We start from the raw sequence: 23,313 nt of genomic DNA on the forward strand, positions 1-23,313 counted from the left end.
CATGAACAGACTTTTGTATTTTATTAGGGAAGGAAAACTTCTACAAAAGAAAAACAATCTTTTTACTTTTTTTAACATAAGTTCTACAGCTATTAAAGAGAGGAAAAAAATCCAGTAATTTTTTTTTGCACCAACAGACTACTGCCTCCTAGTGATACAAAGAAGAAAGTTTAAACAGGGATGACCTTTTCCCATGTTTTGTATACCACTGTTGCCCCATAGGTGAGACACTCCATCTGCCAAAACATATGCAAAGTGAATACTACAGATGTTTCCCAATACTTCTATTATGCAAAACCACAGAAAATGCAGTAATGCATGTTAAAAGGATAGAAGCTGCCACACTAGTTCTTTTCCCTGTATTTAACAGAGGACAAAATGCTATTCAAATTTGTATAGCTATCTAGTAAAATCAGTTGTTAAAACTATCAAAACCAGCAGTCTACCTAATATAGTATCTGCTATTTAAAATGAAAAAAATCAGATGAAGAGGTAAGGGAATTTAAAAATGCATAATAACCTATTTGTAAGTGGGTTTTCTATTTCTTAAATTATGTCAAATGCTTCTAAATTTTTGCACTTTGAAAATTTTCACTTCAAATGGAGTCAGGAGAGACTTCATAGCACCTTTAGAAAAGATGGACTGAGAGAAATACTACACAGTGATTGTATTGTGGCTAAAGCCATGCAGTCAAACTGTAAAAAGTAAATTCCTTAGAGCCAACATAGCAAGCAGGAGCAGACCTTTGACATCCTTCTGAAGAGGGGTACTTACAGTCCACATCAGCAATGTTTTGAAATATGCTGAGCGCTCTCTGCTCCCATCCCTGTACTGACACTGAAGGATGCTCAGCTGTGACACCCTTTACCAGCTGGACAATACCTCACAGAATTATGCGTGAACAACCGAAGCAAGAAAGCACTTCAGTGATAACAGGCTCCCTCTGGGAAAGAACTAGTTAAGAGGGAAAGGAAGGATATCAGCACAGAAATTTTAAGATGCATGAGGAACTAGAGGCATAAGGAACTAGAGGGTGGGGGACTGATCACAGTCTGTGTTGAAAATGGCACACTAGGCTGAAGGAAAGGCAGAAGTTACAGATCTTGTGGGTTGTCTTTGAAACAATTCCCAATCTAATTTAGGGATCGAGAGCTAGGACTGGATTAATGACATTGATTGATCACAAAGTGGGGAATATTAGTCAATACAAAAGATGATTGAAATACTGCCCCAAAACCCCTTGGACCACCTTTTGGCTTGGAGCATCAAAACCGCAAACATTTATATTCATGGACCAGAACCAGGTCTTTTATAACTGAAGAGTTGTAGGTTATCAGGTAGACATGGAGAAAAAGGAAGGAAAAAATCTGACCATATCTGTTGACCTAAAATGGTTATAGCCTACAAACAGCTACAACTAACCATGTGATGAGGCACTCAAAGAAACAAATGTATTACTTGGATAAATTAAATGGATTGCTTACAGCAGAGGTAAGACAACACAACATCACTGCAGATGTGTCACTGGCGAGCCTTCATAAAGAGAAACCCAGAAAGCCTACTGCAAACTGGAATGGGAACCAGACACCAGCATGACATCACAGGAGGCTGAAAGTGTAAGTATTATTTAGTATGACATAAACTATAACTGGAATTTTGTGACTTCTTTCTAAAAATATATTTGAGGGTAAACATCAGGGAGGAAAAGGAGCATGATGTTCAGGATGATAATCAAACCATTACTGGAATTTGAAAAACTTTGTTTTAGGAACAATGAGGTCCCCAAAATCTAGAGAATAAGATGAAATCTGACAAAATAATAGGATAATCATCACACAGTTGATGTTACAATAAAGGCTCACAGACCAGAAGAGACATTCTGGGTCTTGCATCCGTACACCAAAAATGAAAGAACGTAAGTAGGCTTCTATACGGGAATGTTTCAAATGAGCTTTTCAGGAAATTGGAAGTGAGGTGCAAATGACCTCAAAGGAAAGAAATTTTTCTATGAGTAGCATAAAGGGAAACTGGTCATGTGTTTTGTGTTATCTCTTTCATCTTATAAAGCCTATGACCCCTTAAGAATAAAGATTATTTTCTTCCTGAATTTAGGCACTGTAGCCAAGCTTCCTGTTGTATTAACAGTATTTTTAAAAATTACTTATTCATTCAACTATAATGCAAGGGTTGTCTGCAGATCCTCTCAAATGAACACGTACAAAATATTAAAACCTTCCTCACATCTAGCCTTGATTTTCCATGTTACCTCTTAAAACAAATGCATCATGCTTCAAAGACACAAGATTCCTTAACATATGTGAGTATCACAATGCACATAAAATCAACAAGAAGTAAAAACTACCACTTTGCTTCTCATGAAAGTGTAAAATTCCCAGACTACCAACTCTTGCACATTACACTCTCACCTTCTTTTTCCTATCTATGTCACATGCACCACATCAAGGATGGGGCTATGAGCGAGTTTCAGAGAAATCACTGTAACTTAAGTGCTAATTTGCTCTCAAATCTCCATTAAAAAATGCAACAATGAATGAAGGGGCCCGGAGAACCCTAGCTCTGACTTTTCTCTGCACAAATGCAACAGCATAAACATCTTAATTTCATGAGTAGAAGCTACTTGTTTGACATGATATAACATTTAATTCAAAGCAAAGTTGACACTGATGGGATGAGGTAGCTACTCAATATTTTGTTTCATCCTCATTACTCGGCGTGTAGTCCCAAGGTATTACTTATGGAACACCATCCAAATGTCACCCTTACTACAGAATAATTCATTATATTATGGACTTCAAAAAAAAAAGAACTAAGTAGCTGAAACTGGGGTCTGTCAAATTAGATATCCAAGTTTTATTCCCAGGTTGTGCAACCTCTGAGTAAGTATTTTGTAAAAAAATACTCAGGAGTATGAAGTGAAATAATTATTAGTACTGCCTGAACTGTCAACAGTCTTGGTGGCAAGGGGCAGGAAAGTAAATACATTGCCCTCCAAGGCCAAAGTTCTTTTTGCTCTGGAGGGGAAGGGAGAGCAGCAGCAGACACTGCCAAGCAGGTCTGTTTCATCCATGCCCCATCCAGAAATCAACTCTGTATTTGGACCAAAAGTGAAGCACTTTCTCCTGAGATTTTGGAAACAAGCCCAAAGCAAGCTGTCAGTGGGAATCTTCAAAAGCCTGTGACTCACCCGAATAATGAGTGGCTTTTCAGTAGGTCACAGCAAGCACCTGTCTGCCTGAGGACTATTCCTTTCCAACAAACTCCAAAATTCTGCTGCAAACCAGGAAGGCAGTACAGCTCCTCAAAATTAAGGATGTACCATTTACTTATTTGTATAAGCAAAGGCATAAGTCAGTCTAAATCTAGAGATCACTGCTTCTCTATCCTCAGTAACACCCACCCAGACCTGTAATTTCACTTTACAGTTATGAGAAGTTTCATTTGGGGGAATCAAATTCTTTCTGCTTTCACTTCTGCCTAACTCCGCGTCCATTTAATGCATTATTTCCATTAAGCTCGGGAGAGTTTCCAGCCGAGGATATTTCTGCTGGAGGCCAGTCCAGAATGGTGCAGCCCAGGATAGCAACCAGTTAAATCTTTTCTAATCCCCACATTCAGAAACGGTGGCTCACAGTGGCTGGCATGCAGGAACTGAATAGAGCAGGCAAGCTCATATTTCTCTCACCAGGCCAAATTAATAAAAACAAAACCTGATTTCTCCTTCTCATTTTCCTATTCTTCCTGTTCCCCAATATTTTTCCTCTTTCAAACAATTTTTTTTTTTTTTTTGTTTGAGAAGCCTAATGTTTGGCTGCCTTCTGAAGAAATGGGCACAGTGACAGATGAAAGGCCGTATTCATCGCCTAATTCAGAATAGGGAAAAACCAACTGCTGTGCATTTAAGATTCTAACAACCTTGCAATTTTGTAGAGCCGTTTTCCCCAATCCGTTCTTTTGAAGAAATCTGCTTTTATTCTGTTAATAACTAACCACAGTTGCAGCAGCATGGATCCGATTAGCAGTTCTTACGCTACAAAGGGGGTGGGGGGGAGGCTGTGAACAGGGTTGCCAATTTGTCCACCTGGGTCCCCAGAAGAAAGATTAGATGAGGTGCTTGCTCCTTTCTTCCCCACTCTCTTGCTGCTCTGCACTAGACAGACCTCTTCAAAGCGCAGCCACCGACTTAATTTCTTTTTTTCCCCCTCTACAGTCTCGTTTAACCGCCCCTCCACATGTTTTGCACTCTGTCACTGCGTCCCTCCAAAGCCATGGCGTGAATTGGGATGAGAGGGGCTGGGAGAGGCTGCAGCCACAGCTTGCCAGCACTTTCTCTCACACCTCTACAGGGCCTCTGAATTGCTTTTAGATTTTGCAAATTGTATTTTCTTAAATTTGTGCAAGCCACTGGAAAGAAGTGTCTATGTTCTTTAGGGAATGATCCAGACCCTGTAGCCGTACTGTGTTTTTTCATTCTATCCTTTTAATCCTTCCAGAAAACTGGTAGTTTTGCTTGCATTTAGACTGAAGTAGAAGATTTTAAAGGGTTGCATGGATTTAGTAATCTATAATTACTTGGGACACATCATTACATGTTTGTAGTAATTACACGTAATGCAAAAAGCATATACTTCAGCTAGAGAAAAACCATTCTCAATTTTTTTTTTTATAAAATGTCAATTAAACAGCATACAAAATTGTAATTGATGCAAGTGCTAAATATCTAAAAGCTCCTAACAAAGGAGAGGGTAGTATTTCTCTCTTATATTTGGCTCATTCCTTCCTTCCAGAAATGAAACTTACCCTGCCACACACCTGAAATTTAAAACTTAAAACTTCAGAACTCTATTCAGGGATTTAATCCAAGTTCTAAATGGAAGAATTTTTCATTATCAATGCTCATTCTCTAGACTGCATTTATAACTAGAAGATTTTTTCTCTAAGCTGCTCCTCATTGTGTCAACTGCATTTAAGAGCCTGAGAAACACAACAGATGTAGCAGACATACACTGCTAAAATTTGCCACCTAATAAAAACCTTAACTCCTAACTTTAACATTGCCAAATTCTAACCAAACCACAGATCAATTTTTATTTATGATATCTGCAGTGTGAACACATGCAAGACACAAAAGAATGGGTGAATATGAACTAAAGTTGCTGTTTCTTATCAATATTTCTTTTCCCTTGATTCAGGTAAGTTTAAGAATTTCTCAGAATCAGGCAGCATTAACTTGGAAGACCATCAATGATGGAGTTTGAATTCTCCCTGCTCCTCTCAGCTCTCTCACGTTCAGCAAGCAGGGAAATTGGAGCACAGCTACATGGCAAAGAACTATTTAGCTAGTCCTGCTGGCTACTCCTCATACTAGATCACTGTCTGTGATTAAAGAGCATTTTAGTAGCAAAATGTATGTGCTCTCACTAATACTACCCTCAAAAGGAACAAACCCTTAGCTAATCAGTTTTTCCTATTGTGTTATATTGCATATTACACAGCCCTGGTCTCAGCATCTCTCAGGGATGAGGGAGAAAAGGGCAAGTTGAATGCATAAAGGATAAAAGCACCTTGAGGCAAACCTGCTTCCAGAAACCATTTGGTGGGTCTGATCTCCCTAGAAGACAAGATCTATCATGCCATATTTCATCTTGCCCGACAACGATAAGCTCCAAAGACCAGTGCAGAAGCGAAGCAATTCTTCATGTATTTTTAATCAACCGAGAACTTTCATCTGGCGAGTTCCCTCTGCAAGGTCACACGCACCACGCGCGGCCACGTGCCTCTCATGCAGTTTGCAAACACCAACTCTTATGTCAGGTTCTGTTTGGAAGGGGGAGTATTAACATTAGCAACTCCTGTTATATCATTTATAAACATGCAGATGTGGATTATTAAAGATTAATGCATTTTGGGATTGGTGTCGGCATTCCGTTTGTCTCACGCCGAAACCAATTCTGTTCTTCATTAGTCAACGACAACCCACATCACCCTGTTGTGGAAGAGAAATCAAAGGTGCAAGCATGAATTGAGAATAAGTGATGAAACTGATTACTAAGAAACTTAACGGCTGTAATCAATCAACACATCACAATAATTTGAGTCCACTGTTATCTGAAGATGGGGAACAAACAGAAAAGCTTGCCGACAGAGTGAATTGTTCTTTTGTGTTTGCTTTCTAAAAACCCAGTTTTCAATTTGACTTCCCTATCTACCTACAGAGCAATGCTGTCAAAGGGCTGTTCAAGTCTTTCAAGTCACAGCTCAACCTGCATGAATTTTGTCTCTAAGGAGGAGAAAGGATATCTTGCTTTTCATTAATTTTTAAAAAAATTATTATCTGGAGGTAGTGAAAATGTTCTTCTTTTGAGGCACAGAATTAATTCAAGCCATATTTGCAATTGTTCAGATTCCTTCTTCTAAGGAGGGACACACCACGTATCTGTCTAGTCAAGTCTGACACTAACTATGAAGCATGAAGGCCATTTTAAATATCTCTCAAGGCAGTGATACATAGTCCACTGAAAAACTGAAAACTGCAGCAGCCTATCCCATCACAGAAACCAAACCACTTATGGCATTTATGCTCTATTTTATCTAGGTATAACAACCATCTGTCAACAACAACAAAAACACACTGATGGAGACGTGAGAGACTTTTCCCATTCGCTCATCAATCACTGCTTAGTATTGCAAAGGACAAGGGAGTGAGAGACAACCTTTTAATTCATGATAAAATAGAAATTAATGCCCTGTTTGCCAACACAAAGAAAGAGAGACAATCTATGTTTGTGTAGCCAAATAACGACAAAATAAGAAACCCCCAAACATTCAAAACCAAATATACACTGCTTTAAATTTCCTGACAAAAGCATAAGTGCATTGAGGAAAAAAAGTTGAAAAGAAATGCAAAGGTTAATGATCAAATGTAAACAATAATTGTCAAAGGATGGCCTTAAAGCATACATCTAAAACTAACAACAAACATACCTGTCAAATCTTGGCAGCTGTGGTTAAGTATATTTGAATTTTGTTACGTGAAGGAGAGCACACGCATAATTATGCAAATATGTTAATTGGATTTCAACAGCCCTCATACTCTAGATGGATTTGTACCAGCAGGGTGCTACTAGTGACTCACAGAGCTACAAGAAGTGGCCTGTTGTACACGTGCTGCCACAGTGTCCACAGCAGCAGATGCCCTGCCATGCTGGGTGCTCAGCCATTGGCACGATGGTGGAAACAGGCCTGGCAGGAACCAACTAAGAGGAAAAACCAGATACGGGGCAGAGCACAGCTATGGGGATGTGAACACCACTGATTTGGCCATCTGTGGGAGGGTGCTGGACAACTCCCGGTGTCAAACCCTTCAGGGTGTTCAGTCCACAGGGTAGAAATGTTTGGCACTGGCTTAACACAGCAATTAAACACTAAAACTGAAATGTGTGACTGTGAAATATACACACTGACACACCAGATAATAAGCAAGTGAAACCACTTAAAACTAAACTCCGTAAACTATCCCTAAAAAATAACCACCCGGGGCATGCTTTTTTTGTGATTTACTGTTTTTCTATCTGATGCCTAACTTTGGGCCAATAAAAACCAGCAGGTTGATGTTGCTGGAATATGAAACCCTCTGTCATCATGAAAACCTAACAGGAGGAACTTGAACAGCGTGTCTCTGTCTCATTTCATCTCCTGCACCTGTTCTGGAAAGACCACCTCTGCAGAGAAGGACACCTCCCTGATCTCTGGCAAGACTGCAAGTATGACAGGAGTTTTTATAATGACTCTTGTAGCACAGGCTCTCCTCACGAAACTTGATTGAGACTATTTAGTTATTTCATGAAGCCTTGAGACAACAGATTATTCATCAGTTGTGACCTGGGCTGAATTCTAATAGGTATCACAGGCTAGACGCTCCCTATGCTAGAAGCAATGCCTTGAGCTAAAGTGCCTTACAATTTGCTTATTTTTTCATCCTTTGAAAAGACAGAAACACTCTAAATGTTGTTCAAACCATTCAAAAGAAAGGGTTTTAAACTACTACTATGTGAAACATTCACGTTTCATTTGTAAGCATTCTAGATTTGTAAAACTGCTGATTAGATGTTTTGTGCACTAGAAGTGATTAAGAACATAGCTACGTCAATGGCATTTTGTGTTTTGGCTTTTTTCTGGTCAGGATGCCAATGAACAGCATGCATCTTCCTTGCAACAAGCTGTTGCAAGATTTTTGCCTCCGGAGAAGCCAAGGGGGAAACATTGATAGATGTGTTAAAATAATCTTTCTAGACAGGGGGATCATATCCATTTTATAAGGATATAATCCCCTCTCCTGTTTCACAATCACTTTAGGGTATCTAAAACTTCAACAAAAAGCACAGTATCACGAATTCATATATTCATAGATTTGTTTGGGTTGGAAGGAATCCTAAAGCTCATCTAGTTCCAAACCCCCTCCCCCCTGTCATGAGCAGGGATATCTTCCACTAGACCAGGTTGCTCAAAGCCTCACCAACCTGGCCTGGAACACTTCTAGGGATGGGGCATCGACAGATTCTCTGGGCAACCTGTTCTAGTGCCTCACTACTCTTACAGTAAAGAACTTCTTCCCAATATCTAATCTAAACCTACTTTCAGTTCAAAGCCATTCCCCCTTAACCTATTACTACATGTCCCTTTAAACAGTGCCTCTCCAGCCTTCCTGTAAGCCGCCTGTAAAGTGCTGGAAGGCTGCCTGCCATAAGGTCTCCTCAAAGCCTTCTCTTGTCCAGGCTGAACAACCTCAGCTTTCTCAAGCTGTCTTCTAGAAGAGGTGCTCCAGCACTCTCATCACCTTCGTGACCCTGCTCTGGACCTGCTCCAACACAGGTTCTTCTTGTGTTGGGGTCCCCAAGCAGAGCAGAGCAGAGCACAGCAGAGCAGAGCACAGCAGAGGGGCAGAATCCCCTCTTTTGCCCTGCTTGTCTGCTGTTTTTGATGCAGCCCAGGACACATTTGGCTTTCTGGGTTGCAAGTGCACATTTTAGTCCCACACATTGGCTAACATGCACACCAAGACAAGATTTCCTGTTACTGTTCTATCTGGGTATCCTGTTTCCCTCTTGCTTCTTTTTTTTTTTTTTTGCCTGGAGTGCTGGCTGTAATGCTGTAATTGTGACAGATTATGGAATTCAAGCTAGCTAGTTGATCAGTACAGGTGTGGAAGACCTCCAGTTTTGCAGAGTAGAGTTGAACACTGAATGGATAACATCCATTGATTCATATAATTATCAGAATTAAAAATTTGGGGTATCTTTAATCAAGGGAGGATGCTGACTGGTTAGCATAAATAAAGAAGACTGGCAATAACATTCCTAAGCCAGTGTATCCACAAAAGGATTTCTTTCTGAAAATTGTAACTTCATCTGTATCCAAGATCCTTGGTGAAAGAAGACATCAATTTTAATAAAAACAGCGATGTAGTTGATGCTTAACAGAGTGAAAATAAGCTTGTTTCTTCAGAAAGTACATGGAATCTGTTTAAAGCACAAGTCAAAATACTGATCTATGCAAGTGGAAGTCAAAATACCGATCCATGTGGGAAAAAAAATTACATAGTTCTAAAGGCAGCATTTGCTAGTCATTATTAGCACAGCATACCCTTCTCTTCTATACTGATAAAAATTGCTGTAGGGGTTTAAAAATAATAGAATCTATTAACTTGTACAAAATCTGCTTGTCCATCATGGGTTAAGGGATTCCTGGCCTATCAGCAATCTTTCACAGAATTCTTAATATTAAAAACTTTTTGCTGCTTACACCGCAAGGGAGAAAAAGCTGACAAAAGCCTTTGGCCAGTGAGATCAAAATTGGGGATGGGGGGAGAAAGGGGAGCTTAGCTTATTTACATTTTTGCTTTGTTAGTAAACTGAAATTGTTAGAGCAGGAGGGAAAGGGAAAAAAAAAAGAGAAAAGTGAAATTAACAGCCACTAAATCTTCTGGCAATAGCAGTGCATTTTGATATGTGCTGCGTCAGCTTCCACTAATGGCTTAGGGTTGAATCAGGCACAGTTCAAGACCCAAAACAGTGCAGGGCATCACATCTCATTCTTTGGAAGAAGATGTACCCTAATTATAAAGACGGCTGCAAAATAAAGAGATTGGGATTTCTGGCAAACAGAATAATGATCTACTTAACAGGAAATCACAATGTCATTTTGAATCAGTAGAAATCATAGAAGAGTAGGATTTCAGCCCTGTAATGAATGTACATCTGAACAAGAAGTGTTCCCATATTGAGAGAAAGCTACCTTTCTGAACAAAATCCATCGAAGTTGCTTTTTCTGCTCTAGGAGTTAATCTCCCTGGTCTATTCTGGTAATGTGAATGGAAACAAAGGCTGTATATGCATGTGCCACTTACCACACAAAATATCCATCCAGTATTTCAGAGAGCACAGGAAGGAAATGCCCACTGAGCTAGGGACGTGCCAATGTCAGTGCTGCCTGTGCCAGGCTGCTCCTGTGAAATTCGTGGCGTGCAGCAGAAAGCAATGCGGGGTGGCAGGCTTGCGGTGGGGTGCGGAGACAGCTTAAACAGGCAGTGGAAGAGAATCAGCCATTTGGGAGGTTTAATAGGGGGCTGTTTGTTTGTCTGCCCTTTTGATGTTAAATTAGTCTTCAATTTTGTTGTAAGGAAGGAGGCATTGGGAAAAGGATGCTTCTCTTCCAGTAAACCCTGGGAAAGCAACACCTTTATTTTAACGGTCTTCCCACTAAGAACCCCCTGCAACATTTTGGCTTTCCCTAGCCATAGCTATCAGCAACACAACAGCTGCTCATTTTACAATGACTTGCTGGAGAGAGAATGATTGAAAGAGCCAATCTATGTCACATTGAGAAACTGTGGCACAACATCGCAGGAGGTAACAGGAGAGGAATGAGGTCAGAACAAACAAGGGTAGGGTGAGAACAGAGAGGAAAATAGCAGAGAAGAAAATTATTAAAGGTAAGGTGCTGTACTACACAATCTATGTTTAAAAACAGCCACAACCTGAATGCTGCAAACAGCCACAGAAATGCAAACAAGCTCTGTGTTACTTTTTCATGGAGTCTTGTGAATATAGCCGATGATAAAAGCAACCAAAGTCCTTGTAATGAAGCACAATGGTGGGAACACATTTAGGTGAAAGCACAGTCTAATTTATATGGCTTGAAATCCCCAGCACCCAGCAGCACCCCTCTATCGCAGGGTTTCAAATAACAGCCTTGCTCCTGTCTTTTTGTAGCTTGAGAAAGCAGCAGCAGGAGCAGCAGCAGCAGCAGTAGCAGCAGCAGCAGCAGCAGAGCAGCAGCAGGAATGCTACAGCAGCTGCCCTCCAGAAAGCACTGCCTTAGCTCACGCCTGGGAGTTCACCTCTTGCAAGAGCTGCAGAGACCAGAAGCTTGTCTATGACAGGGAAACAGTGGAGGGTGATTTTGATTTAGCACCATTCATAAAAATCCTTCCTGAGAAAGAACTGCTTTTGTGTTACTGCAGCAGACCAGAAAACCACTGTGCAAAATGGTGGCACAGTTCGTATGAAGAGACAATGCTTTTCACTAGGTGGGTTATAAAAATGAGCTTTTGGGGCTCATCTGAAGTGATGAAGTGACTGTGACCCTGACCTCTGAGCCCATATCCCTTCCACTTTTACCCCATGGGGATCAAGAGGTTTCATAAAAGTTATTACTCTCCCCCTATACACTTATGCTCATCCTTACATATCACAGCTCCAATAAAGCTGTTTTCAGTGTCACAATATTTTTTTCTCAATTCAGCAATGAGGCTGCTAAAATACCAAACAATTTACTTGCCTGAATCTGTGGCAAAATGTTACCTTTCCAGCCAGGTGGACTATTTGGCCTCACTCAACAACAGATGGATTGAGAGATGGATTTCTACAACAAATACTGGGAACTACCTTGGAAATACAAAGCTACCACACTGCATACAATGCAAATACCATGTCCCCACTATTCCTGCTTCACCTGAGCATGTCCTGCCAGTCAGAGTGGCTGGAGAGGGAAGAAATAACTGGAGGGCATGCACACAGCATCAGGGCTCAACATGCTCAGCTCACATTTAGTACTCAACATTCCTGTGTGCACTGAGCTTACTTCCCTTTGCTTATCTGGTTTAACCCCTGCAGACAAAGAGGCATGAACATTTCACACAGATACCTTTGTATCAAATACCGAAACACACGATACCCACTGAATTTTAACCTGCATTTGGTTTACAGCAACAGTCAAGTCACCTAACAAATAGACACCTCTGCTTTTGTTTCTTTTGACTGAGCTTCATGTTTATTATTTTGTGGTTTTGTCAGCAACTGATGCTATCCCTAGGGTAATGTCAGCACTCTCTTACTCTTAGGAATTCCCCTAGTATTCAAAATGTCAGAAGATAATAAAAAACTTGAGCATCAGAAAGAGAATAAACTCACCTGAAATATTGAATACACATTGCTGCCTGACCCCCTGTAGTAAGTAACATGCCAGATGGGTGGGGATAAGGTAAGAACTGAAATTAACGTATGCCATTTTTTTCTTCTGGGTATCTTAACAGTTTTCCACAAATTTCTGAATATACATGAATGACTGTGTGTCATACTCTAAATTGCACAAGAGAGAGAATTACAAGCATGCCACTGGTATTCCAATTATTACTGGTGGGGATGAATCCCTAATAACTTGTTCATCTTTGCAAATATTAAGAAGTATCTCATACAATATTCTGTATTGATGTCCAAAATTACATTGTCACAATACAGGGTTGGAAAATCTCTGCCTCATGCTGCACGTCTATAATCACCATCCAAGCTCAAGAGCCAACCCTCAAAAAATATAAAATTAGAACAAAAAAATTACTGAAAATAATTGAGAGAAGTATGTGACAAATGATACACAAACCAAATACAAAAACTGTAATTAAGTATTCACACTGGTTGGTGCTAAAGACATTTATCAAATACCTATGTGGAGTCAAGTTCAGAATTTTGAGCATTTTGAGGGCTTGGCAAGTTTGAAGTTTAGATGGAATTTACTCCTGCTCTAAGTATGCATTTTTTTCAGAAAAAGGCCGTGAAAATGCAGGATTCTAAGAACATAAATTAGTTCAGAATACAGGAACATTTATTTATGTATTTAATAAGCCTACCTATTGGTGTAATTTTGTTTGTTAGAACAAACTCACCTGGAATACTTGCTGGAGAAATGGGACCAGATCTTGACTGGTTGCTTCCAACGGGTGAGCCTACAGGGGAAGGCGATGGACCCCCAGGGATGCCAGAGAGATGTGGAGAAGCATGAGGGGAAAACGGAGACTGTGCAGGGTTGCTCTGCTCCCCTTGGCTGCTTGTAGAGCCTGATGCACTAACAGCTGAGCTGAGGGTTGCTTCAGTTCCAGTCGGCAAGTCATCAATGGATCCAGATAAATCCTGAGAAGAGAGGGAAAAATAACATAAGTGCTTGCATGAACTAAGACTCAGGCCTAAGGAGCTGGCATGGCAATAGATCCGTTTGTTTACTTATTGCAGCAGATAATGGAAAGATTGTCTTTAACATTGGTTCATGTAGTTAAATGATGGCAGAAAACAAGAATAGTATGCACAATTCTCTGCTTAATCTCTAATTCTTTTGAGAAAAAAAACAAGCAAGGGAAACAAATGAATTGGAACCAAATTCATTCAGCACTGAATTTAACATTTTCCATCTGGATTAAGCTTTCAAAATTAATCCCACAAATTCTGCCTGAGCATACCAAAACTAATGAAAATGATACATCAGTTTCACTTTCACACAGTATTTAATTTTGGGGTTTGCTGCCATTACAATCACAGCTTATACACTTCACTCTAAACGATTACCACAATGAGAGAAGAAGGGTGTCATATGCGCAGGTCTCTAACACTGCCTTGCAGCTCCTTTGCCTTGCAGCAGGGAGAGAAGAGGCCCTGCCCTCAGCAGCAGCACTACATCCACTGGCCACCAAGGAACAAGGAATGCTGCTTCTCCACTTCCATCAAATACCAGTGTACAGCTCACAGGTTCTCTTCAATTTCATCTGAATACACTGCTGAACAGTTACTCCATTTCAGCTCTTAACTACTGCATTTTCAATGAGAAATTTCCTCTGTAGGTCACAGCACACCTGAATTCTAACTATGAACTGCTGGACATATTCCCTGCAGCTGTAACACAGGAGTTATACTGGTCTTTGAATCTGTGGGAGTAATTACGGGTTTCAAATAATTTTATGATCAGATACAAAAAACCAAAAATGCTGTGACAAAGCAAGCACATGCTCCCCAACTGTCAAGAAAAATGTTAATTCCCAAGCATCACAGAAAAACCTCGTACAAACTGAAGGAGCCAACACAGCTGTGCTTCTGTAGTTATTGGCAGGTCACAAGGAGCATGTTACTATGTTACTATTACTATTAGCAAATTAAAGCACAAAAAGCAGCACCAAGCTACCTCACATATAAACCAGGTCATTAAATAATCTCTGACACTTGAAATAACTGGGATGACAGAATGCATTACTTTGGCTGATCCTGACTTCACTTGTTTGGCTCATGCAAGTGGTTGCATCTGAGGCAACAGGACCCCTTGTCCGAACAGCACAGAAAGAACTGGGTTCTGCTGAGCAAAGAGCTCAGGGAGCAAAGTCTCAGTGCTGCCTAATTTTCATAACAAAAAGTTTTGGTTTTTGCTCTGTTGCTTCAGTAACCTCAAAAAAAGAGGTTTTTTAAGTCACAGAATGTGGATGAAATGCACGTGGTGTACTTGGAGCCCTGACCAGTGATGAGCACCCCTCTGACAAGGAAGGCTCACAGCCAGGTTCCCCTAACAGACGGACACGGTCAGCCTTCCGAGGCACAGGAAGAGGAGGATTAATAGTTTAAGCACTGCTAACACTCACTTAGAAGCCCTGTAGAATGCTACGTGTTATTCCTCTTCTGCATAAGACTAGTAAATACAACCCACTTGACTTAGCTCTCTGCAGAGCATCTTGCGGACCTTATTTCCCATGAGTTCCTGCAAATACTTCAAGAACAACTCTCACCATAGTTAAATTTTGCTTTTTCTGACAAGCATGAAATTGTACCTGTATTTTATTAGGCATATGAAACACAAAAATTAAGGCTAAAACTTCACTCTACATGTGGATGCTGCATTCACTCAAAAGTAGACTTCCAAATCCATACAAATGGAAATTTAATTGTGAGGTGGGCAATAAATTATTTTCATTGCTTCTTTTTCAGAACTATTAACTGTAGAAAATGTGAGCAAGAAATAACACTGCTTGGTACTGTATAGAGCAACACTAGATATTTTTCATAGGAGAATATATTTGGCAAACAGGTAAGCAATTACTGCTTTTCCATACATAATATGGTATTCTTCTAAATGGAATCAAATCGCTGCTGTCGTCATGTGTAACAAATGCTGCAGGAAGTGCTGATAAAACAAATGCTGCTGAAAAGCATATAATAAACCTCTGAAAACTGAATGTAGCAGAATAGAGCCTATTCTAAAAGAATAGAAATTCTGTGTAAAAAAAAAAAAGATAGGCACCCAACTGACAGAAGATAAAGAAAACACAGGTTTACATTTAGAATAACGAAGATTTTAAAAGGGTATGTGGAGTACAGTGTTCATTAGTGTTAGCAAGCTGAAGTACTTGCAAAAACAGATTTGCCAGAATAATGGAAAAGCCATGAAGAAATCAGCCCTGTCCCTGATGAAATTATCTGTTGCTCATAGGCTAAGGCAAAACTTCGGGATGCGAATGAAGTTCACTTTTCCCATCAGGTCACATCTGACTTCTCCAGCCTTCCGCAAGAGTGGCACAACTGACGAAGTCTCGGGTGTTTTCTCAAGTGCTTGCCCTTCCAGGAATTTCCTCACGCACCTGACGAAATTCCACGAAGGTGGAAAAGGAAGAGAAAAGCTTGCACAACACTAGCCTACCAAAATTGCGAAGCCATGCCACCCTCATGTAGCGCAGGCTGAAGGAGCAGCCTGGCAGGCACAGCACATCCACAGTGTAAAGCACTGGGGTTTTCTCCCAGGAATGGGGAACTTCACAATCAACTCATTTGCTGAGGATGCTATGGTCGTGTTCATTCACCACATGCATCAAGAAAACCAAGAAAGAGGTTGCTCTCAGGATGGCACAAAAGACTGTTGCCTATCTAGAAGCTGAGGCTGTGTAACATCACCTCCTGCCTTGTCTTCAAGTGAGCTAAATAGAAAAATCAGCGGTTCTGTGCAGGGTGGTTTGGGTTTTTTTGGTTGGTTTGGGGTTTTTTTCCGTTGGTTTTTCTTTGTTTGTGGGTTTTTTTTGGGTTTTTTGTTTGGTTTTTTTTACATTTATTGTTTGTTTTTGTTGGGGTTTGTTTTGTTTGTTTGGGGTGGTGTTTTGTTTTGTTTGGTGTTTTGTTTGTATTTGGTTTATTTGGGTTTTTTTTTGTTGTTGTTTTTTTTTGGATAACATACACTTTGAGGCCTTAGCTAGTCTTCTAAGATGGAAAGCCTAAATAGGTGAGTAACGGGGAAACTTGCAGCATACAGAGGCTTTAGAAACACCTCTGTTAACTACAAAAGCTAATTGGGAAATTAAAGAGAAGGAGAAAAAAGACTTTATGTGAAGCACCCGGACCAAAAGCGCAGAAGTCGACATTCTGTTCTCCTATTATCAGCATTTTAATGCTTCCTTTTACCTCATTTTAACAGAACGGTAGTGAAGTTGTGCAAATTCCACATCACGAACATTTATTTATATATAAAACACTATACACATACACATTATATACGTAAATTACGTGGATACACTCTCATTTACTTAGCATATCTGTATGTAAAGCTATTAAAAAGCCTACTAATAAGAGAAATTCACAGCGGTTTAAGCACACAACCTAGTTAACAAAGAAGCTCTGTAACTAATACTCCTCTAGAGGACAATTTAGTCAGCAGGGCACCAACTCTATTCTTCTTTTATAAGTAGTATCAGATCTATGATGCCTGTAAAGAACAGAGAGACCTTACTTACTGCATCTCATTCAAACCAAGGCACCTTCAAGCTACAGTGCTTCCATTTATCTTGTTGGAAAGTTGGCAGGTTAGGTAATTGCTGGGATTCTTTTAAGGGGCTGAAGTCCCCATACCCTAAGGCATGCCTTAAATTTTGCCTCTTTTCAGAGGCTTTTTCTGGAAAGCACTCATTTCTTCTAGTAAAATCTAGCAAGTTTAGAATTACCAGTAGTCTCGTGTTTCTTACAGATCTGTTTCCTGTAGAGCAATCTTTTTATTCTTATCTATGATATTGTTATGACTATATTTTCAAATGTGACATCAAATCTAAGAAAAAATCAAGGACAAAATATTTCCCCCCCCTCCCGTCACAAATCTGTATATAAGTTCTGTATTCTCTATGTCAGCTTTACATCTTGTATTATTCAGGACATCCCAACCAGCTTTCAAAGTTCACCTCTGCATAATGCCTTGATTACAAACTGAAATGTCTCCACGCAGGATTTATCTCTTTTAGCAGTGTTTTATCTTCAACTATATTCAGTTCTAGCCTCACCCTCCACCTATGCATGACCTTTTTTCTTGTCCATCTGACAAGTACAAGAGCTGAAATGAACAGGATCTCATTGTGCTTGGGATTATAATGTTATGCCTTCCTGGTGGTAAGATCTTATCAGAGTGACAGGGGAGACACTCTTGAAACAGCAGACCAATTTACTACTGCAATGTGGGCAGCAACGGGCAGAAGGAAGTAAACTGCTTATACAGAGCCAGGAAACCCGAACTTACAAAGAGAGCACAGGGAAAAAACCCTAAGAACACCCATATACAATAACATGAACTCACTCGAGGAACACACCTAGATCCCATAAACAGCAAAAGGGAGACTAGAGTAGCTCAGCAATACCACCACTATTTTACACACTGAGTGTAACAGGATTACAGCATTCACCGTGGAGCAAACATTTACACTGCAAATACTTCATGCAGTTGTCAGCTTTGTATAGCAATGTCTCAGCAGACACAAACCAAGATTTTACTGAGGGGATCCCTTGCAAAATACTTACAGTTGAAAAAGGATGAGCACCTTCTCTGAAACCAGCAGAAGAGAAAGTGTGGGGCAACTTGCTAATGGAGTTCCTATGCCACTAAATTACAGCTTAAATTCACCAAGAAGTTACTGCAGTTTGGGGCTCTCTTGTGGGGATTATGTGGAGTGCACACAACCTTTCATTTATTTAAATTTTCCAGCTATTGCCTATGAGTTCCTTTATGCCCAGGGAGTAGGAGAAAAGCAGAGGTATTCTGCAGATATTAAAATTAAAGACACACAAAACCTTTCTGTCTCCAAGAAGCTGAACCCCCCAGACTCTACCCTAGCATCCATTGTGCTGGGATGAATCCCAGCGCTACACGTAGGGAACTGCATCAACTGACTCGCTGCAGGATCAAAGCCTACTCATTCCATTCAAGCCTTCCTGCAGTATTTCCTTAGGATGGTGCTGCTCAAAAGACAGGATCCTGCCTGAAATATCCATCTCTTTAACATGAATCACCACTTTAGAAGCAAAATTATATATACATGCAAACATATTTCACAAGTAAGTATGTAAATATATATTCAAACAGACATAGACTCTGCTATTGTTTTGGAGCCATGGGGGATTATGAACAATATGCTCTGTAATTGAGATTAACTTTGAACAAATGATTTGGCTGACAAACACACATACGCGCACAAAAGGAAAACCCACAATAGCTCTGTTTAAATTTCAAGATATTCGTAAGACCTCTTTTCATCACAAAGCAGCCTATAATAGCATGTTTCAAGAAGTCTTCCAAAGGCCCTGCTGGTCACATTGTGGAGGCAGCGAGTGAGCTAACAGCCTCCCAGCGCCTACGCAACCAGAAAAACACACAGGCGCAGCAACGACTGGGACCACGAGGAAAATCCTTTCATTTTCAAAGGCTGCTACCCCTGACCTGGGTATCTTCCTTCCATGCCAGCTGCATAACGACCCTGAGCTACACACAAAGAATGTACCTAACACACGTTCTTTAAAAATTGTTTAATAGGAGACAGCAGGGCTGCCATTACATTTCTGCCAAAATCCCTTATACATGCCTTAGTGAAATTAATTCTGGGGGAGAAAACAAGGCTCATTCTCTGAATCTTGTTAAATCAAGGTCTGCAGAAGGAAAAGTAGAGAAGATCACTTCTAGTACAAACATTTCCCTGAGGAAAAAGTGTGATTTCTATTGACAGGCACAACTTTAATTCAGAACATGCTATTGTGTAAGGAGAGGGCTTGTTTCACTTGCAAGACAAACACAAACTTTGACAATAGCTGGGCAGAGGTATTTCTTCTGATACTTACTCATGTTACCTAGAAATCTTACTTGATTCCACTTACTGTAAGTTTCAGTGTTTTTAACCAGATTTTTAATTTTAACCTCTATGTGATAAACTATTCATGCAATATTCTAGATGAAGTGAATTCTAAGTATATGACAAAAACACTAGCTTCTTGCACTAAATTTAGTGACAAAGCACCACTTGCTGGGGGAAACACATTCCCTTAATTCTGTGGACCTCACATGCTTCCCAAAATAACTTGGTTACTGAACTGTGTTGCAAGTACTCTCTCAGATCAGTATCAAGTACTTTCTATGAGAAGTTATAAAGGCAAGTCCCTGAGGATGCAAAAATCTTTTTCCCAAAAGCCCTATATTCACTCAAGCAACCAAGAAAAAGTGCAATCAGTCAATGCAGTGCCAGTGCCCCTCCTGATGTCTTTTCAACCTATGGGATCCTGGAATTAGACCAGTCTTCAAGATATTATCTATAAAAAGCTGACTTGGAAAAACAGATTCAAATCAGACCTTACTAACTAATTGGTAAGGAAATGATGGCTCATTTAAAGAAAAAGTAATTTTTTACTACATTTGTTTAGCAAGCGAAGGGTCTGTATTTGTGAGGCAACCTTACCTAAAAGTAAGAATTGTTGACGTGGGGATACAGGACACCAAGAACAGAACCTGACATGCCTGTATCTGTCAGACATGGGATGAGAAGAAGCTGCTAGGATGGATACTATCACATTTCTGTGTCCACAATGATCCACGGTGGGATCTTATTTGCTAGTCCAGGCAAGAGCTTTACACCAAAACCAACTTAGGGCAGCTAGAATTCAAAACTGATGAGGCACCAGACAAGGGCCCCGCCAGCCACACTCTTCCCTGCACAGGCCAAGTGCCACTCACTGCAGGGTTTGCAGCTCCCTGACAATTACCAGGAAGGGGCTCCTGAGTCCTACAGCTGCATCAAGAAACCTAATGACAAAAAAAAAAACATCCCTAGTTTATAAACATTGACTCCCATGCATGAAACAATAAATACTAATGACCCATGTGCCATCAAAACAAATTGACAAAGTCTAACAAGGACTGTAAAGTGTAGGACACAGTGCCTGTCTGACAAGAATACTTTTTTATATCGAAAATAAACAATAAATCTCCAGAACAGAAAAACAGTAACATGGCATCTCTAAAGATATGAACTTCCCTGTTTATCTCTGAAGCAGAATGCTTAGCACGTAGAATTTCTGGAAATAAAATTTAAAAACAAAAAGCCATGAACCCTTAGGAATAATTTGTTTCTTCAGTACTATAGCAAAGAAAAATTCCCAGTTAACAACTCTTGTAGCTACAGCATCAGTCATTTATCATCAATAAATCATCAACCTTTAAAACAACCAAATCAATGAAAACCACAACAAATGGCCACTATGAAGAAGAAAGAATAGTTGTGTTTGCATAACAGCAGTCTAACAAAATTTAGTTGTATTCACATTACTTCCCATGCATAGTATCAAACTTAATCATTCCCAAACATGGAATCCCTTCTGTTAAACCTAAGGGGTTTTTCATATAAAGAACAGTGAGGTGAGACATAACAACTTTCCTTTTTTGTGTCTCTTTGGATCACAACCATTTTCTAGATCACGTAGCCTACAGCTGCCTCCACAGAGAGAAGACAGACTAAACTGGCAGGATAAAACACAGAAGAAACTGACTGATGCAAAACATGTACTGATCCAAAACCTTTCAAGCTCTCTGGAGCTTGTTATTTTGGGGATCACTGTCTTTTTCCCTCCAGCAAGCTTAGAATCTGAACTGCCACTGCGCAACCACCCTGCTTGCCAGCCCAGACTACTCACCTGGCTGTGCTTCTGGCCATGCTGAATTCAACATCACAAAGCCACAGGGAAAACACCATGTGCTTGTTACTCCTTCTCCCATTACCTACTTGTTCTATTTTCACAGCTGATGTATAAAGAAATCAAACTTAAGTAAGCAAGGAGAGGAGTACCAAATCACAAGGAAGACAAACACGGATTGGAGCAAAAGCATATGAGAAAGAACAAGACATTACTAATAGAACATAGGGGCTAGTAGATCTGAAAGAGACCAAAAATCTTAGCAGGAGCAGCAGCAATATGCATTAGAAAGCAAAACACTTACTCCCTTTATTGCATTTACTCTGGCTATCATACTTTTGGAAACCTGCAGTACATGCAGACACAGACCATCTACCTTTGAGACTACATATTCAAAAACCTGATATTGTGCAGGTGTGGCTCAAGCAGAAAGGAACAAACAAAACTTCAGAATACCTTAACATGAAATGTGGTAAAATTCACACCATGCCTCAGCTGCACTACGCCCACATGAGACTGCAGTGCAGAGATTCTCAATAGGTTTGTGCAGGGCAGCTCATTTAGGAGAAGCTCTTTAAACATGACCACACAACCTCCTGTGGCTGAGTGTACCTTACTGTTTACTACTACAGACATACCCTGAGTCACAACACACCTATTTTGCAACTATTTAATTAACATCTTTCTGCATGTGCTTCTCAGACTATCCCACATGGGATTCCAGAAGGCATTAACTGTGCTTAGGAGTTTGGACTTACAATACTATCCAATTTGGAGACTGCAGTTGAGAGAATAGAAAAAGTGTTGGTCCAACAACCAATTGCCCACTGATCACTGAAAGCAGATATTGTCATGCCTCAGTAAATTAGGCAACTTGATAACAAGTGAGCTGTTCTGACAGCCCAAGGCCACCTATGCATGGAGCACGATAAAGGGTTTAAACAACTGATTGAACCTATACACCTGTATGCCCAAGGTTTAAAAACTCTTGATCTACAGCACTTGCCTTTTTTCTTTTTTTCATATTAATACCCTTTGTAGAGTTATGGTTTGATAAAAAACGATGTCCCAGCAGGTTACCGTGGGAATAAGGATCTACAAAACATAGTTTTTCATTAGCTTAGGGCTTGTGCATGCATCATACTGCGTCTCTTTCTTCTCTCTCCCACAACACCCTGTAACCAAATACCACAATTCAATGAGATGGTAAATAAGCCCCAGACACATCTTAAACTTCAAAAACACAGGTGCTCTGTTAACTTTCCATCTCTTCCTCTTGAATCAGAAGCAGAAAGCAGGATAAAAATGTATACATCAAAAAGACTGATAAATGTTATAAAGACTTCCTTTTAAAGGAACTGAAAAAAGTGACTTCCCTCAGAGAACAATATTAATTAATGAATCAAGTCTTATTTAAAATACTGGATATGCAGTGTTATATTGGGATAACAGGCAGAAATTAGTGTCGTAACGTTTATTTCAATAAATTCAGCTTAATTTGCCACTTCAGGCTCATTCTCTCATTCCATGCAAGAATCCCTCATCCTTGTTCCTCTTTCTCTTCATTTTCAAGGAACCCAATGTGACTCAGCTGAGAGTAGTTTGACCATCAGAAAAGCACAAATGCACAGGGCTGTGATCACTCTGCTTCTGCTTAGGTCCTCACCCCCAGCCACACACATAAATTGCTTACTTCTTTCTGAGGTCTGTGGACCACAGCAACAAAACCAAAGAATTACTCTTCAAGAGCTATTCACTCAACCCCTCCCACCTTTATATTCTCTGGTAACCTGGGAAAAGGTTGGAAAATGAAATCCAAGACAGTAAAAAAGCAGAAAATAAACTTTCAGATTGTTTCTCACATATGCCAGTTAGAACAAGGCTCCCACAACACCCCAAGTTCTGGAATTCACATTTCTTTGCAGTAATTCAATGATTGCTGGGCATGCTAAATAATTAAGCAGCCAGGGAATGTGGTATTTTGAGCTGATATGGCCTTAATAAACTTTT

The 23,313-nt window shown here is 40.1% G+C and overlaps 1 protein-coding gene across 8 annotated transcripts in view; it reads right to left on the reverse strand.

Moving 5' to 3' along the window:
- The window catches only part of ARID1B (AT-rich interaction domain 1B), a 325,863-nt gene that overhangs the window by 84,914 nt on the left and 217,636 nt on the right, over window positions 1–23,313 (reverse strand). For all 8 annotated transcript variants that reach the window (XM_085055792.1, XM_085055790.1, XM_085055789.1 and 5 more), the window contains one exon: window positions 13,239–13,482. In XM_085055792.1, the coding sequence (XP_084911918.1) occupies window positions 13,239–13,482 (244 nt within the window). The remainder of the gene's footprint in view (window positions 1–13,238; window positions 13,483–23,313) is intronic.

The sequence above is a fragment of the Lichenostomus cassidix genome, chromosome 3 (assembly GCF_008360975.1).
Source record: "Lichenostomus cassidix isolate B80296 chromosome 3, HeHo_3.0, whole genome shotgun sequence".
In the NCBI taxonomy this organism is placed as follows: Eukaryota; Metazoa; Chordata; class Aves; order Passeriformes; family Meliphagidae; genus Lichenostomus; species Lichenostomus cassidix.